We start from the raw sequence: 15,642 nt of genomic DNA, 5'->3' as shown, positions 1-15,642 counted from the left end.
TTTATTTTTGTCTAGTGATTATGCCTAGTGATTTTGTCTAGTGATTATGCCACAGGTGTGACTCTGCCAGTGACTGTTGCCATTGCATCACACATCACTGTGTGTGATTCTGTCATTATTGGCTGTTGCCACTTTGCCAAAATAATAATTATTTTCACAAAGGTAGCCATGTTAGTCCGCTGCAGCAAAACAGAGCAAAAATCTTTTTTTAGGCGCATTTAAAGGTGAACAAATGCAGGTGTAAATACACACAAGGTGATATCAGTGGGAAGTGAAATGCAGAAAGAGCAGATAGGGGCAATCATGTTGCCAATAATGACTGTTCACGATGACCATGCAGGTGATAACGCAAACATCCTGGCATCGGTAAGCTAATTAACACACGTAGTGTAATAAAAACCCACTGTCAATTAAAGCCACAGTTGAAAGACTGGAACCTCCTGATAAATCATCAGATTCCCATTGCATCCTGCCTTTTTGAAGTTCCTCTGTTTGAGAACATCCACCTTAAAAGTCAGCCACAGAGAGGCTGAAATGTTCCCACACTAGTTTTTTAATATTGCCATTTCAAATGTCAGATTTGTGGCTGCTTGTTCATTTGCTTAGAGACTGCCCTGTGTATATTGTCTGTCTGTCTGTCTGTCTCTCTCTCTCTCTCTCTCTCTGCTACAGAAGGGCAGCTACTGGTAGGTGATACAGTGGTGCCCCGTAAGACGAATGCCTCGCAAGACGGAAAACCCGCTAGACGAAAGGGTTTTCCGTTTTTGAGCTGCTTTGCAAGACGATTTTCCCTATGGGCTTGCTTTGCAAGACGAAAACGTCTTGCGAGTGTTCCGATTTTTTTTCGCTCCTCCCCCCTTTTTCTAAGCCGCTAAGCTGCTAATAGCCTTTTAGCCGCTAATCTGCTAAGCCTTTAATAGCGCTAAGCCTTTAATAGTCGCTAAACCGCTAATAGCGCTAAGCCGCTAAGCCGCTAATAGGGCTGCTTCGCAAGACGAAAAAACCGCTAGACGAAGAGACTCGCGGAACGGATTAATTTCGTCTTGCGAGGCACCACTGTATAGCATATCTTGGTAGTGGCACCTGCCCTGTGGAACGCCCTCCCAGCAGATGTCAAGGCAATAAACAACTATTTTAATTTTAAAAGACAACTGAAGGCGGCCCTGTTTAGGGAAGTTTTTAAAGTCTGACGCTGTATTGTTTTTAATATTAGGTTGGAAGCCGCCCAGAGTGGCTGGGGAAACCCGGCCAGATGGGTGGGGTATAAATAATAAATTTTTATTATTATTATATTATACATTAGTGGAATATGGGCAGATGAATGAACCCTAGATGTTGTGGCTGACTTCATTAGGGTTTGTTGTCTGAGTAGATATGGGTCATAACAGAGTCATAATAGTTGCCAATTCTGTCCTTGACTACATTGCCTATGTCACAAGTGGAAGGCATGCAAGCCCGGTGGCCATGGTTTTTATTATTAATTCTTTTGACTTGGGCTGCTCAGCCAACTATTTTGTCCCTCGCTTTATGCCGGCTTGTTATGACCTCCTTCACCCCCTCGGGAAATGCAGAAATCATCGACAAAGTTGGTTCAGTGTCCTGCCATTAATCTAACGCAGTGATTGCTTCCAGAGACGGGAGTATTGGGATTTTGGTTTTTGGAAAAATTAGGCTGCGGTGTTAGATGCATTCATCACTTCATGCCTGTTAGAGCAGGAACTGCCCAGTCAGCAATGACTCTTCGCGTAGGGTCTCTGCCAGTGTGTGGGTGGTGACATCATCTTCAGAACATCCTGGGAATTCCCATTTCATGCTGCAGCCCAGGTTTGAGAGGCATCACTATTGCCTAGTAAAGATAGTGTCCTCCCAGAGCTCTGGCTGGTTAAACAGGGGAAAGGGAAGGGCACCAAAAGGCAAAAATAATGAACTGGGTTGTGCTGCAGTTGCAAGGAGGATGCCCACCCATTGTGCTGGGAGCAGATCAACAAGATATGTGTGTTTGTGTATCTTCGAGTATCCTCTTTGTGTGTCCATGTGAAGTATGCCTCCAACTTTAATCCAGAGGAACACTGTTCCCAAGGCATCAGAAGTTTAGTACACTTTTATTTGATCCAGCAATGAGTGGAGGAACTCATGACCTTTGGCTTCTGTGACTTATTAAGCCTTCAAGGCGTTCCCATTTGTATATAGCCAGGGTGGCCAATGTAGTGACCACCAGGTGATGTTGGACTCCAATTCCCATCAGCCTCAGCCAGCATGATGAATGGTCAGGCATGATGGGAGTTGTAGTCCAGCAACATTGGCTGGCATATAGTATATACAAATAGCGAACTCCTTCTCTGAGTGTGGATCCTTATGTGCACCAAAAGGAGATAACTGCAGGCACTGGGGGAAATCCCAGGTTAGCAGGGGTGCCAAAAAAGAAAGAAAGAAAGAGAAATAAGCAAACAGTTGGGTTTTGAAGGAATGCAAAGCAATGTCGCTTTTATAGCCAGGCTGCTATTAAAATTATCAGTACAGTATGGTTCCTTCAAATAAGCAGGCGTTTTTTCATTTTCTTTTTTCAAATTGGCCAGTAATAAGCTGGCTTTGATCTGTTTCAGAGGTGAGGGAGGGGAACACAACTATTCATCTCCTTGATTTTGTCTTCACCACCACAGATTGAAACATGCAACAGCCCTTTGCCCTCTGAACTGGCAAATAAGGGTCTGGATGCAAACCAAGCCGAGATGACAGATGACAGCACGTGTACATGGAACGAGCAGCTGGAAAATGAGCTCTTACGAGGTAAGCTCATATTTTCCCTTGCCATTTTTCTTGAGATCAGGGGTACACAAATTCAGAAGGAGAGTTCTGGCACTAGGTTAATATGTCCACTGAAGTGTCCTACCTTTGTCTTCTGGCTTGATAATAACAATTTGAATTGTTATTATTGTTATCATCATTATTAATTACCCACCCTTCACCCTAAGCTTCCAGGGCAAGTTACAACATGAAAACGAGTTTAAAACAAATAGCAATAGCAAAAATAAGGCAGGAACTAAAAACATAGAAGGTCAATATCTTTGATTTCCCCTTTCTCCAGGTAGATTGTGCCAGCGGTTATGGTGTTTTCTTGCAGACACTGGCACCATCTGTCTGGATAAGAGCGTAATATATTGATTCAGGTTCAGACAATCTTCTAAAACAGGCACGGGGAACCTCCAAGCCTTTCTTATCGGCCCATGGATATCTCTTGAGGCCACTCCCCTTACCATCCCTGCTTTGCACCTTCCTTGAGTGATGATGCCCAACTGGAATGAGCCCTTGAACTCTGACAATGCTTCTGGCTTGTGTGGGAAGAAGATAAGCCCCTCAGGACTGCGGTATCTCAAGGACTTTCTCCATATAAGCCATCCCGGACCCTGATATCATCCTCTGAGGCCCTTCTCTGTGTGCTGCTCCCATGAGAGGCAACACAAAAACAGGCCTTTTCTGCAGTGGCTCCCCATTTGTAGAATGCTCTCCCCAGGAAGGCTTGCCTGGTGCCTTCATTATCCACATTTAGGCGCCAGGCAAAACATTCCTCTTCAACCAGGCCTTTGGCTGTTGTAACATCCTATACCCCCTTTTACATGTGTTGTGGGAGGAAAGATTATTGGTTGGTTTTTGTTCCTATTTTTAATATGCATTTTGTCTTTTTATGCTGTGGACTATCTATGGATGAAGGGCAGTGTACAAATTTAATGAAAATTAATAGAATAGAATAGAATAGAATAGAATAGAATAGAATAGAATAGAATAGAATAGAATATAGAAGGGCATGTAAGTGTGTGTGGAAACTAGCCTCTTGTACACAGTAGTAATGCTAACAGTTGCTCCGCCCACTTTTGCCTCTGGCCCCTCCCACCACTGCCATGTGCCCCCTGAAAAGGTGTCCGGAAGGGAACACAGCCCCCAGGTTACAAAAGGTTCCTACCCCTGGTTTAAAGAGTATTGAGGCTGAGCCCTCCACCACCACCCCTCCTGTCACATGCTGTCACAACTGCCAGGCTCGCTGCCTAGTGAAATCAGAGATGTAGAGAGCTTCTTCCAGTTCTTTTATTTAAATCAACAGAATACACAGAGAGACCATGAATTATGCTCCCCTCAGTCTCGAGAGTGCCCGCTCCACCCCCACCCCCCTTTGCGGTACTTGCTAGCTTCCAAACCTCTCCTCGCTACCTACGGTGGCCGGCAACAGAATCTTCCTGTCTCTGTTTGGTCTTCTGCTCTAAGATGTGAAGGGATCGTCTGGTCCTTGGAGAAGGAGGAAGTTCTACCAGGCTTTTAAGTGACATAGTGTCCACTGTCTGCTGTACTGTTTCTCCCACTTCTGAGTCCTGTCTCTGTTCCCAGGACTAGAGCATCTGCTAGCTTGCTCCTGTTTCTCATCCTCCATTATTTCCCAGCTTCTTTGCTGCTTCTTCTGGTGTGTGTCCTGTCCGCCGCCACCACCAACTTGCATTCATACTTGCGTTGATCTTCCTCCTGCCCGGAAGCCTCTTGGGCTGGAGGTCTCTACCAATCCTACTCCTCCTACAACTCCTACAGTGTGGTGTAGTGGTTAAGAGCGGTGGACTCATAATCTGGTGAACCGGGTTCGCTTCCCCGCTCCTCCACATGCAGCTGCTGGGTGACCTTGGGCCAGTCACACTTCTCTGAAGTCTCTCAGCCCCACTCACCTCACAGAGTGTTTGTTGTGGGGGAGGAAGCGAAAGGAGAATGTTAGCCACTTTGAGACTCCTTCGGGTAGTGATAAAGCGGGATATCAAATCCAAACTCTTCTTCTCTGCCCAGTCCCTGACACATGCCAGCTTTGGTGCAAAGATCCTAGCTAGTATTAACCTAGAGTTATGTCCAAACCAGAGACTTTTAATGTCTGTTAAGAAGGCAGGAAAATAAACCTGCGTCGCTCTCTAGACTTGGGCTGTGCAGGTGGGTACAAGTAGCTCATTATCCTTGGCATCCCTGAGGGTGAAAGTATCCTCTGTAAATTGCTCTCGCTGCATTCTTGGCAGGTAGAATGCCTCGGTGACCTGGAATCAAATTTAATGTTTAACCCCAGTTAAAGGAGGCTAATGTACAACTGCTTGTTGACAGGGCAACTGAGCTCTCAAGTTCTTAAGAGATTTACAGCACTGTTGCTATAGTTCATTAGCCCAGAATTGGGGATCCAGATTCAGCCCCCCTGTGCAGGCCAATTTTGACAGATGGGTAGGGCTGCACCCCAAACATTCACCCTCACACAAACACACAAGCAGCAATCCAGACATGTAGAGAGCATTTCTAGCTCTTGCACTCCAATGCTGGGCAGGGATAGCTAGAAACATGGATCAGATTGGGAGATAAAGTTGGTGGGTCACTTTCTGTGGTTTGGTGGGCCAGTTTCAGCCTTCGAGTTGGCCACTCCTCTTCTAGGGAGCATGAAAGTAAAAGGAGGTCAGCTTTACCCAAAACACTTGTAATTGGATAAAGATTAAGTTTGAAAGCACACTTTAAACGAGTGTAGATTTTTGAACAAAGATTTAAATGTATTTTATATGCTGTAACCCTTCATAAAAGAGACATGCGCCCAATTCCAACATTCCCAGATTTGTCCAGAATGACACTTGTTCAGTGTGATTTAATTTTGCCTGTTGTTCAGCTGCAGTTTTCTTCGAATATCTAGAATACTCTGATAATCTGGGATGTGTTAGACAAGAATGTTATGGTTCAAGTAACGAGTTGACTTGGTTCGTATATATTAATCAATCTCTTTCCTTCTCTCTCTCTCTCTTTCTCTCTCTCTCTCTCTCTCTCTCTCTCTCTCTCTCTAGTCCTGGGGAGTCTGGATGACCAGCTGGCGCAGGAACAAACCCAAGGAGAAGCAGGGAACAGGAGGACCCCAGCCGACTCTGGTTCCAGAGCACCGGACATTGATCCCTATTCAACTCTTACTCGACCGGGTTTCCTTGGAAGGGTGCAGAGAAATGAACGGAGCATGTTTTTGTCAGATGGGACAAGGACGCTGCGAGCCACCGATGATCACAAAGCTTTATTCAGGCCGAGGGTGCCGTGTGATACATATACAAAAAGGCAGCGTGTGAAGGACTGCACATACGGGGATGTTTATGGCAGAAGCTCCCCTGTCTTGAAGAGAGGGAATTCTACTCGCTCTCTTGGACATTCATCAGAAGGCAGCTTGCATCTCCCTCTGGGACAACGCAGCAGTGGATTTGGACACAAGGACTTCGCGCCCAGGGATTCGGTTGGCAGGAGTTACTCCCTGTCTTGCCTTGCAAGGCGCCCGTCTTTGACGTCTGTGGACCAGCTTTCCCCAGCGAGCCCGCAGCACCCTCTGGAAGGCAACAGACTCTTCGCACCAAGGAACTATCGCCAGCATCCCAGGCGAACTCCCCTGTCATCTATTGTATGGAATACACCACCGCCTTCAGAGCATCCAGTATACCCCGACGGGCTTCTTAGGACGCAGTCATTAATGGAGTTTGGCCCAGTGTTTGAGGACACATACCCTTGTTCTCTGCAGAAGGACACGAGATACGAATTTTACAGAACAAAAGTAAATTACAGAAGAGCAGTGCCGGTTATGGGCAGTCCCGTTTTTGCGGAGAAACATACGGACCCGCTGGGGTTTGACAACCGGGAGAATTTTTTGTTGCATCAGCTGGGAATGAGCGCTTCAAAGCCCCGCTATAGATACCCATCCTTTCATGGCAGGATGAGTCTCCCTCGCAAGAGTTTTCCTTCCGGAAGAATAGAGGAGAGGCTTCTGACGCCCACTGACCACCATTACTACAACGACGAAGTATTTGTCGGCCCTGATGCAGACGTGGAAAGGATTCCGCCGAATCCCAGAAATTGGCAAGGTGCCTATGCAAAAAAAATGGGTGAGAGGGATGCTCAGAGCCGCGTATCGGATTACATCAGGAGGCACATGGATCGTTCAGAAGGTATACGAAACAAACCGTTTGCAAAGCATGCAGAGGGCATGCAGAGCTGTCCAGCACTTGATTTATCTGTCCGAAATGGCCAAACGGAATATGCATCTAAAAGACAAAATCCTTTCATTAGAACTGGACAAGCTTCCTCAAAGGCTTTGGCTAAACACTTTGAAACCAAGAGAAACTTCAAAGCAGAAGAGGAGAGGGGCGCTGACCGGATGAACAAAATGGACAGTGAAGCGACATTAAGACTAATTTCTGATCCAGTGGACACACATAGTCCCTCTGATTCTTTGATGCCTCCTTGTAAGAACTCTTCTGCAGTTGACTCCCAAAGCTGCACATCTCTTAAACCACCTCACTTACTGTGTTCAAAGTCAGATTCCATAACAGATAGCGGAAACAGTTATTTATCAAACATTCACAACAGAGCTGGACAAAGAAACGAAGGTGATTGTGCCAGAAATAGTGATCTCAATCAAACTACTCCCCCTCCGTTAACTGCCAACAACCCAAGGACATCCATTCTTCATCTCTTGGAGCGAGAGGGGCGTGCTATGGAAAACTTGGGAGCTCTCACACCCAACAAAACGCCTGGGAATATTTGTTTGTCTGCTTTGAGCAGAGGCCCCAAAATGCTTCTCGACGATGAATTGCCACATTCTTGCACTGAAAATTTCAACAAGTGCAATAGGTTTGTTAAACACACAACTAGTAATAGCGTCACTGGCTCTCCCAGTAACAGTCCTCCCAAATCTCCTGTAACTTATTGCACCTTACCTAGAAAATCTGCCAGTATTGATGGTAGTCTTATATCGGAGAAACCTATTTCTTCTGCTGCAAGGCAAATATTATTTAAAAACAACAGAGCTGTGGGTGATAATTTAGAAACCACTGCATCGAATAGAATGGGGGGGAAATTTCCAAATCAGAGAGCTAAAAGCTTCTTGCTAAATTCAGCCCATTCTTCCTTAGGTCCATCACCAAAAGATGCCTCCTGTAATCTTTCACCAACTAAAGGCAATCCTTCACTGATGACCCAAGAGCCTAGCAAATCCGTCGGTTCTAATAACAACAAGGGGAGAAGCACCATCATACAGAGTCCAGACAAAACCGAAATTTCTGTGCTTTCTGAATGTGAGGGAACTGATGCAGGAAATCCATTAAAGCAGTACAAAACTACCAGCACACTTACAGTTAGCATTGAGGAAGATAATGTAAAATATCACGAGCTGATTTCGGTTTACTACACCTTACCACGGAAACAGTCGAGAACGTTGAGCAACCTCTTTCTAGATGATAACCAGAGCACAGACTCTTCCCCGCCCAAAGGCAAATTTGAGCTCCCGCAGAAGAAATATGAAGTCCGCATTGGTTTAGGAAGAGTGGCTTTTCCTTCCAGCTTAGAAAAAGAAGGAAAAGCAGATTCTCCTGGCAAAATGGCTGCCACACCAGATTTGTCACAGAACGCAAAAACCTCTGATGATGCTAATAAAGAAGATTGCTGTGTCACGGAAAGAGCAGGTGCTTCTCCCAGTATGCTGCATAATAAGGAAGGAGTGTTAGGCTCTCCAGCAGAAATGCCAGACCTTGCATTTTCCAAGAGGGTAGTCTCACATGGACCTTCAGGTGACCCGAAACCCAGTGAAACCACGAATGAATCTGCAACTACTACCAGCAGACAGTGCAAGGTGCATATTTTTAAGTTTCCCTCTCGACAGCAGGAAGAGTCAAAAGTTGACTCACCATTAAGCCACAGCTCATCAAATACCACAGACATTAGACAAGATGTAGAAGTCAAAGAAAGGGCATGTTATAGAGGCCCTAGTATTTCCAAAAAGGGCAATGGATTGCAGTCTAGAAGTGAAAACATTGGGAGCAGCACAGATGAAGCATTCATTTCAGAAGGCAAGGTGCATTCTAAGTTCCAGAACCAAACATCACAAGTCGATGCAACTTCCATAGTTGATCCAGCAGTCCGACCAAACCAGAGTTCTTTAGAGTATGCAAAGAAACAGAAGGAGATGCTTCGGAATTCTCTGCTACACAAGGATTGCACAAATGCACAGAGATTGGTGAGAAACTCTGCAGAGAACTCTAAAGATCAGGCTGCAGGTACTGCACAAGATCTGCCTGACTCTTCAGAGACTGAAAATAAGCTTATCTTGGATTCCACTAAAGATAAAGCTAGCGACATAGAAAAAAGGAAAAACAGGCCTTCCATTAAAAACAAGCTGGCAGCCATGTACAAAACAAGTCGAAAGTTTTCCAGCAAGAAAACCTCAAGTCCCAAGCCACACATAGGTAACATCTTTTCACAGAACAACGCTCCTTTGGAGATCAGCCACCCTCATAGTATGTTGATTTCACCTGATGTTCCTCCACCACTTCTCCAAGCAGGAAATGAGAACCAGAATAGGAACCCTCTGGCTGATGAATTCGACAACATGGTGTTGGACAAGCCCGACAGTAAGAAACCTCAAACTAACGAGGGTCCCCCATTGCTTACCAATGAGGTTAGGAGACCTTTTACAAACTTGTGCAACCAAAAGAGAGAGAGCCCCAGAATTGAGACCCCGCAGAATTCTACAGCCTTGTTTCCAAAAGGAAGTATGTCCACAACAAGTAGTAATTCCCAAACAGATGATGGACTGGAAAATATTAGTAGTTCTGTCCCCTCCAAAATTATATTTGCAGATTCAAAGCAAATGAAAAAGGATGTTGTTAATCTTGGCGAGCATTTGTTTTCCCCACTTTCATCTGATAATACCTCAAACATTCTTAACAAAAGTTATTCAAAGATCTGTCCGCTGCAAAAGATGACCTCCCCTACAGAATATGACCACCATCCAAACGTCAAAGAGCCAAACAGGTTGAGAAAGCTAAGCCGACCCTACATCGAACCAGTCCTAAATCCCAGCAAAGCTCAACGCGAACGGCATTTTTCTGAAAGTTCCTATACTCGGGCGCCCTGCGATCGCCTGGCCTCCAGGAGCAACTTGATAAGCCACGGCAGTAGGTACAATCGGAAGTTCAAATCCCACTCTGAACTGTTGTCTTGCGATGAAAATGAGAATTGGGAGACAGACAATGAAAGCTACAAGACCTTTGGTTCCAGGCGTGTGTTGTACCCATCAATCGAGTTTGGCATTTTTGGGAAAGAGCAGCAGCAGGCTTTCTTGGATAACATAAAGAGGTCGCTCACAGAGGGACGGTTGTGGAGTCCGTGTCTTCTGAAGAACTCTAGTTCGCTGAGGAAGGAAGAGGATTGTTCCTTGAACAGATCCCAGCTGCTGAGCTCCGGTTCCGTTGAGAAAAACACATCAGCGGGAGACTCACGCCCAAATGAGCCGGTTGATGTCCACGGAGAAGACCCTACAGATTATTCAGATTCAGACTCCAGCACCACCACAGATGACGAATACTACCTGGATGAGAACGACAAGGAGTCGGAACTTTGAGGGGCTATGAGGCACAATGAAGGGGGGTGGGGGAACTTTACCGAAAGGCTGGCTTGTCTGTTCCTTGGGTAGTTTATAAAATATTTGGGTGTGAACACCTGAGTCAGATCCTGTAGATGTGCTGATTTGATCTGCAAACCTAAATACACACATTACCTTGACCACCTCACAAATCACAGAGCTTTTTCTGCAGTGCTCGTTTCAATCCCTCATGACAGTGTAAAGTAGTAGTAGTAATGAAAATGTTGCTAAAGGGTCTCAAATAGGGTTACTAGCTCTCTCTCCCCAGCTCCAAATTAGGTCTTTGTGCCATTAATAATTGCATATGGAGCAGTTGTGAAACTTTTCCAGGTATGGAGATTCAGCAGTGGGAAATTTGTATGCTGAATTTAATGGCAAGCAAATACCCAGAATATAGAGGGTGGATGTATCAGTTTCTGTGGCCTATGTACATTCATGTTTCCTTCTCCATCCATCCCACCTCTTTTTCCCCAGTAAGGAGTTGGGTAACTTATATGTATTTAATATCTGATGTGAATATATTTTCTTTAGATTGTGCGAGCAAATTAATGTTTAATATATTTAAACATTGGAGCACTGCTTGGTGGATTGCTACCCAAGAACTCATTGACCCAGCCAAAGTTAAAAGAATGTCAAATCCCACTCATCCTGGTGCAAAAAACTCTCCCATGGAAAAAAAGTGTGACTTAAAAGTGCACTTGGCCGATTTTTGCCTTACGTGTTGTTGTTGTTGCTGTTGTTTTAAACAGCAAGTACGAACACTTCAGATATGGTGCCCAAGGTGGTTATTTTTAAATTGCGGAATATACTTCGTTAAAAAAAGTATATAGACAAGTTGAGTGTGTGCCTTTAAAATATTATTTTCTCGTGTGGTATTGCTGTTGAAATTAAGACTTGAAATAATGAATGAACTACGTATTTATCGTCAGTGGTTTGTACACTGCTCCGGTAGAATTTTAAAGTACAAGATGTATATCTGTATTGTTTAAATATGAATTATTTTGACAAGAAATATTCTGTGTGCATTGGGCATGTGACTCTTAATTTAATATGTATATAGCATTTTGTACCCTAAAGTGACAAGAAGTTCAGCATGTATCATAAGTGGTACACAAGTGTTTACATTGAGCGGTTCTAGAATTGTGTGTGCTCCTTTTTGTGCTTTGTACAATATTTGTAAGTATTGTAAATGTTTTGAGATTAATTTGGAAGCAAATCCCAACCCCTTTTAATATTCTCACTCTTCTTTCTGAAGTATGCTACATATGCAAAGAAAATGATAACTTTGATTTAGATAAATTTTGTTCTTTATTTATTTAATGTCGGCTTTGGATTGCACTGTTGCTGATGCAAGCAGATGCATCTTCATATACAGTGCAATTATATGCATGTCTGCTTAAGAGTAAGGCCCTCTGAGTTCAGGGGACTTATTCCCAGAAAAATTATAGGATTGCACCCTTAAGTCTGTCGTAAACGCCAGTCCATATGCTAACTTCACTGGTTCTCTTGCACACCATGGTTTACTCACGTGAGCATTGTAACACCAGAGAAGAAGTGTGAAACACCACGGACCAGCTTCTATATAAGCACAAAAAGCTCCAAAAGTAATAATAAAATAATAAGAAAACACTCCAAAAGTGGTGATTTTATTTATTTATTTTGCAAGATTCTTCTATACCACTTGATTGTAACAAAACATCAAAAGTGGTTTGCAAAAATAATAAAACGAGGGTATTGACAGTCATAAAACAGTTAAAAGCAACTATTTAAAACATTCCAAAAGTATTTAAAATCTAACATGAACTAAGAACCAGATTTAAATATATGTCAACATTCTGCATGTCTGGATAGGCTAACTGTTCGGCTCTCTGAGCAGAGATGTGACATGCTGACAGGTTCTCTTGTCAGCAGTTGTGCCGCAGTATTCTGCACTTCTGGGTCAAGCACAAGGGTCAAGCCCCACATTGAGTGCATTGCGGTAAGCCAGTCCAGAAGTAAACAATGCACGGACTACTGTGGCCAAGCTTTCTTGGTCTAGGGATGGTTGTAGCTGTTGTACCAGTCAGAGATGGTAAAAGGTGCTTCTAGCCGCGAAGGTTATTTGGGCCTGCAGTGACAAGGCTGTATCCAGGTGCGCTCTCCAGAAGCAAAGCTGCTCTTTCAGGAGGAGTGCAACCCCACCCAGGGTAGGCAATGGACCAGTTTCTCAGAAATCCCTGACGGAAGCTGACCTACCAAATTCTGAGAGTCCCCCTGCTCTCCTGTTCCGTCGCTCATGCAAGCAGACTATCGAGTGCCAGCAAAGCTAAAGGGTGACACTCAGTGCTAGTCTTGATCCATTTGCTTCTGTAATTCAAGCTCCAAAGCGCACACAGAATATGCCTTCAAGGCTTGCTCTGCTCATTTAGCCAAGGGTCATCGCTATATCCAGGGCCGGCCCATCCATGGAACAAGGTGAGGTAGCTGCCTCAGGTGGCAGCATCCACAGGGGCAGCAGATCTAGCCTTCACGAAATGCATCACCCACTGCTGCTTGCTGAGGTAGCAGCAACCTCTACAGCAGCATCTTGGTGAGGGGAGACACTGGTGGTCTCCTCCTGCCCTTGTTTCCAGTGTAGATACAGTGGTGCCCCGCAAGACGAAAAACTCGCTAGACGAAAGGGTTTTGCGGTTTTTGAGCTGCTTCGCAAGACGAATTTCCCTATGGGCTTGCTTCGCAAGACGAAAACGTCTTGCGTTTTTTGCAAGTTTGTTTCCTTTTTCTTAACACCGCTAATACAGTTGCGACTTGACTTCGAGGAGCAACTCATAGAACGCGGTGTGGTAGCCTTTTTTGAGGTTTTGGGTGATTTTTGAAGCTTTTCCAAAACTTCCGACACCGTGCTTCGCAAGACGAAAAATTCGCTAGACGAAAAAACTCGCGGAACGAATTAATTTCGTCTTGCGAGGCACCACTGTATTTATCCCACCCCCCTCATGTACATCATCCCTTTTCTCTTCTTAACAAGGGATGGGGCGCCATTTTGTAGCTCGCTTCAGGTGCCATGGCACCTTGGGCCAGCCCTGGCTGTATGTATATTGCCTTGACCTCTCACATCTGCTGCCTCCACTGAAATGAGCAGTGCAACACACAATACAGTGGTAGCTCTGGTTACGTGGTACCTCAGGTTAAGAACTTAATTCATTCCGGAGGTCCGTTCTTAACCTGAAACTGTTCTTAACCTGAAGCACCACTTTAGCTAATGGGCCTCCTACTGCCCCTGCACCGCCGCTGCACGATTTCTGTTCTCATCCTGAAGCAAAGTTCTTAACCCGAGGTAATATTTCTGGGTTAGCAGAGTATGTAACCTGAAGCGTATGTAACCTGAAGCGTATGTAACCCGACGTACCACTGTATACGCAAATTTTATGTGTGTTTTGAAGCACAAGAGAGATAGCTGCAACCTTTAATAGACGACGTCTATCAGAGAGGGCTATTTTCTTGTGTTTTCAGGCCTCCCAACATCCCGTCTTGCTTGAATATCACTCAGTGGTGGCCAGTCATTTTGGCAGCTCAGCCTGAAGTTAAGTCCAGAGTATGAAGAGTATTATATGCCTCTTATATTCCTGTGCACCTTTGATGTGGTTTTGCCTCTGGCATACAAACATAGGAGCAGTGCAATACCAAAAAGCCAGACAGGAGTGTGACTCTGGCAGTGGGGAACCTCCAGCTGGCATGTTAATTACATCCCTGTTTTGCCTCTGAAGCTCTTTCAACCAAGCCACGTCCACCTGCTCTTCACCTGGCATCAAATTATGACTAAAGGCTTGGAGCAGGTGAAGATGCAGCTCCAGGCCGAAAGCAGGATTTGCAGGCCCTGCTGGGCGGGCAGCACCTGCCAAAGAGCCCTGTTGAGAAACTGTTCGCCTGATAGACAGGCGGGCTGCCCGCTTTAGCTTCCAAAATGGCCCCATGGTGGTTGGGAAATCCAAGGATCTGTCTCACAATCTAGAAATGGCTCCCAGCTAGATCAGTTCAGGGATGGGGAACCTGTGGCGCTCCCAGGTGCTATTGGAGTCCCCACTCTCATCAGCACCAACAAGCACTGCCATTTGGTCTGGGATGATGGGAGTTGTAGTCACAGCGACAGCTGGAAGGCCACAGGTTCCCCGCTCCTGATTTAGTCCTGCAGACCCTTCTCTCTCTCTCTCTCTCTCTCTCTCTCTCTCTCTCACACACACACACACACACACACACACTTTCTCTCTCTCTGACATGATCAGGTTGGCCACTCGCATTTTATGCAGAAAAAACTTTGATTTAAAAATAAGGCATTAATATTGACTACTACTAATTTTAAATAAAGGGAGTGTATTTCTTCTGAAATCACAGTTCATTTTGTCATATTCATATGTCTTTTGTATCCATTCTTAATGCCCTACAAATGTTCTTTTATTTTCAAAGGCACACACTGTTTTCACAACAGTGGTGGCAAATACGCATACAGAAATTCCTATGTGAATGGTTTCTTCTTCTTTAATCATAGTGGGATATGTTTCAAGTAACTCTAGGAAGTGGAGTAGGCCTAGTGCCTGAAGGAAACATGAACCATATAGCTAAGCAAGGATTGGCCACAGCTTGGGTGGGGGGATAACTCTGTCTTGCCCTGAATTTTATTAGAGAAAGGTAGGTTATTACTGTAAAATAATATTAAGGAGTAACTGAAAGTAAAGCAAAGCATAAAACAGCTGAAAGCAAACAGGCTGAGAAATGAATCCAGTCACATGAGAAGTCATTTTACACATTTTTTTATCAAGTTAACACAGCAAAAGGAGAGGTAGTTCCTAGGCTTTATGTATAAGATGTCTAAAATTCGATTTTGAAAAAATCAAGGTGAAAGTAGCCAGAGGGAATACCTCAGGCAGTTAGGGCATGAAGGGTCTGAGATTGATCCTAAAGTAGTTTGGCAGAGTCTGGAGGATTAAAAAAACAAACTGCGGTTCACCCAATGGTACAATCTAACGTTGACTGGCTTTACTGATCACCTGCTTGCAGGGATGTAACTAGACATTTCCTGAGCCTCACGCAAATGTCCAAAATCCGCCCCCAGTGCAAAAGTGACTTACAGTTCTGGAACACTGCTTTTTAGTTCTGTCCCACAAACTTTTAAATACATCTCAAAAATCCTGTTTCAAGCCATACATAAATACTCCCCTGCA

General features: G+C 44.6%; 1 protein-coding gene across 9 annotated transcripts in view; it reads left to right on the top strand.

The window, feature by feature from the left end:
• The window catches only part of EXPH5 (exophilin 5), a 54,252-nt gene extending 42,179 nt beyond the window's left edge, over window positions 1–12,073 (top strand). For 7 of the 9 annotated variants that reach the window (XM_082220382.1, XM_082220381.1, XM_082220385.1 and 4 more), the window contains 2 exons: window positions 2,661–2,787; window positions 5,838–12,073. In XM_082220382.1, coding sequence (XP_082076508.1) covers window positions 2,661–2,787; window positions 5,838–10,423 — 4,713 coding nt within the window. In that variant the 3' untranslated portion in view covers window positions 10,424–12,073. Of the gene's footprint in view, window positions 1–235; window positions 367–1,446; window positions 1,586–2,660; window positions 2,788–5,837 lie in introns of those variants that run through there. The other 2 variants (XM_082220384.1, XM_082220383.1) reach the window with 2 other exon arrangements.
• Window positions 12,074–15,642: the final 3,569 nt, after the last annotated feature.

This window comes from Podarcis vaucheri (assembly GCF_965113315.1).
Source record: "Podarcis vaucheri genome assembly, chromosome: 4".
Taxonomy (NCBI): Eukaryota; Metazoa; Chordata; class Lepidosauria; order Squamata; family Lacertidae; genus Podarcis; species Podarcis vaucheri.
The sequence above is the reverse complement of the archived record's forward strand: the minus strand, read 5'-3'. Positions and strand labels throughout refer to the sequence as shown.